The sequence below is a fragment of the Helianthus annuus genome, chromosome 16 (assembly GCF_002127325.2).
Source record: "Helianthus annuus cultivar XRQ/B chromosome 16, HanXRQr2.0-SUNRISE, whole genome shotgun sequence".
Classification (NCBI taxonomy): domain Eukaryota; kingdom Viridiplantae; phylum Streptophyta; class Magnoliopsida; order Asterales; family Asteraceae; genus Helianthus; species Helianthus annuus.
In genome coordinates, this window is record NC_035448.2 from 133,195,316 (window position 1) to 133,197,941 (window position 2,626).

At 42.3% G+C, this 2,626-nt stretch overlaps 1 protein-coding gene across 1 annotated transcript; it reads left to right on the forward strand.

Moving 5' to 3' along the window:
- The first annotated feature begins 267 nt into the window (after nt 1-267).
- On the forward strand, nt 268-2,040 carry LOC110916392 (cytochrome P450 77A3). Its single transcript, XM_022161145.2, has one exon. It carries the CDS (start codon nt 311-313, stop codon nt 1,874-1,876), a length of 1,566 nt encoding a protein of 521 aa, XP_022016837.1. The 5' UTR covers nt 268-310; the 3' UTR covers nt 1,877-2,040.
- Nucleotides 2,041-2,626: the final 586 nt, after the last annotated feature.

Genomic DNA, 2,626 nt, shown 5'->3' on the forward strand with positions numbered 1-2,626 from the left:
TACAACTAATTTTTTTTTATATCACCCTGCTTTAAATCAGTGGGCCTAAAAACACTTGATTTACCGGGCCTAAACCGGTAACATTGAAAAAAATACATGAAAAGAGTATTGTTTGTACAAACCCTCTTGCAAACGTTACAATAACCACAAGTCCCCAACCCTACCAATAATAAATTTAATCTGCACAACATATTCAATATATTCAAGAGTGGGTAGATACCAATTCATTTACTATTCAACCCCTCAAAACCCTAAGTTTACCCTTTTATATGCGTCAACCCGTCTCCATCTTCACACACACTCAACACAAATGGAACTCTTTGACATTGTGTTAGCCACCATAACATGTCTCCTTTGTTGTTTATGGTGGAAAAAACATTCCAAGGCTTCTTGTAGCAACAAAAACCTCCCACCCGGGCCACCTGGGTGGCCGATTGTTGGCAACCTTGTTCAGGTCATCCTCCAGAACCGCCCGTTCATGTACGTGGTGCGGGACTTGCGTGCCAAGTACGGTCCCATCTTCACCATGAAGATGGGACAACGTACCTTGGTCATTGTTACAAGTTCCGACCTCATACATGAAGCGCTTGTTCAAAAGGGTCCGGTGTTCGCTAGTCGACCACCGGATTCCCCTATCCGACTGCTGTTTAGCGTCGGGAAATGCGCGATTAATTCTGCGCAGTACGGTCCGCTTTGGCGGACCCTGCGGAGAAATTTTGTTACTGAGTTGATAAACCCCACCCGGATCCGAGAGTGTAGTTGGATCCGGAAATGGGCGTTTGAAGAGCATTTAAAAATGTTGGAATTGGAAAATTCACAACGTGGGTTTGTGGAGGTGATGAGTAATTGTAGGCTTACAATTTGTAGCATTTTGATATGTCTGTGTTTTGGTGCAAGAATTTCTAAGGAAAAGATTAAAAACATAGAGAGTATACTCAAAGATGTGATGATGATCACCATGCCAAAGCTCCCGGATTTCATGCCGGTCCTCCTCCCCCTCTTTCGCCGCCAGCTGGTGGCGGCGAAAGAGCTGCGAAAGAGGCAGATGGAGTGTCTGGTCCCGTTGATACGGGCCAGGCGAGCGTTTTGCGAAAGCCGAGAAGAAAATTTAAAAAACCCTAGTGGTAATGAGCTCAAACCGGATGGTTTGGAAATGGTGAGCCCGGTTGGTGCTGCTTACATAGACTCCCTTTTTAACCTCCAACCGGCCGATCGGGGCCGGTTGGGAGAGGAAGAGCTTGTGACGCTGGTGTCCGAGGTAATAAACGCTGGCACAGACACCAGCGCCACAACAGTTGAGTGGGCCCTACTCCACTTAGTAATGAATCAAGACATCCAAGAAAAACTTTACAAAGAAATAGTTGAAAAAGTTGGTGTACATGGGGTGGTTCAAGAGAGTGACGTGGAGAGCATGGTATACTTATCCGCGGTGGTTAAGGAGACTTTCCGGCGGCACCCGCCGAGCCACTTCGTGCTATCGCACGCGGCCACAAAGCCGACAGAGCTCGGCGGGTACACTATCCCACCGGACGTCAACGTGGAATTTTATACCGCTTGGTTGACGGAGGATCCGGAGGCGTGGGAGTCTCCGGATCTGTTTCAACCAGAGCGGTTTCTGGACGGCGGAGAAGGGGCGGATGTGGACGTAACTGGGATGCGGGGTGTGAAGATGCTGCCGTTTGGTACCGGACGGAGGATCTGTCCGGCGTGGAGTTTGGGTACGTTGCATGTTCACATGTTGTTGGCTAGAATGGTTCATGCATTCAAATGGGTTCCGGTTGCGGGTAACCCACCCGACCCGACTGAGACTTTTGCTTTTACGGTAGTGATGAAGAATCCTCTCAAAGCAACCATTTTGCCCCGGGACAAAAGTTGAATACATTAATTGTGTGTCGTATTTTATGAAGTTTGGTTGTACTTTTTCCCTTCCCTCAATGAGTTAATATTTGGTACTTTTATTTAGTTTTATTTTGAACTTATAATGCAATTGGAAACATTCGTATTTTATAAAATCGGACTAGCTGGTTGGACCGGAAAAAAGAGTATGGTGAGTGTATTTGAACTAATTATTTATCAGTCGATCCGGTTGAACAGGATTAAACAGACGAGATATTTAGACTTGATTCGATATTTATTTTCCATTCAGAATCTCGTTTATGAATTCTTTTTTACTACTTTAAGCTTATATTTTATTTATTTAAGGCTTGTGGTTTTAATAAAATTAAGAACATTGTGTTCTCAAGCAAAAGGAGCTATATGACGATATAGCAAGGCTTATGACGAATATAAAGGCGACTATTTATCTCTGGGTGAAAAATATAACTAAATTATCTTGCATAGAAAAAAAAATCTACTGATTATGGCATGTTCTCAAATGTCCATATTCATTGTTTTATGCCACTAATTTTATTCTTTTTCTAAAGAAAATATAATTGAATATCAGGTGGTCTTAATGTGTGTCGACAACAAATGTCCTATTTTGAATTTTCAAAGTTTTTATTTATAAATTTTGACCTTAAATAATTTTGTTTGTGTTAGATAATACTTGATGAAAGTTATATGATTTGAGTGTATTTTACAAGTGTTTTTATCGGGTTAATTTTCATCAAGTTTATATAACACAAAA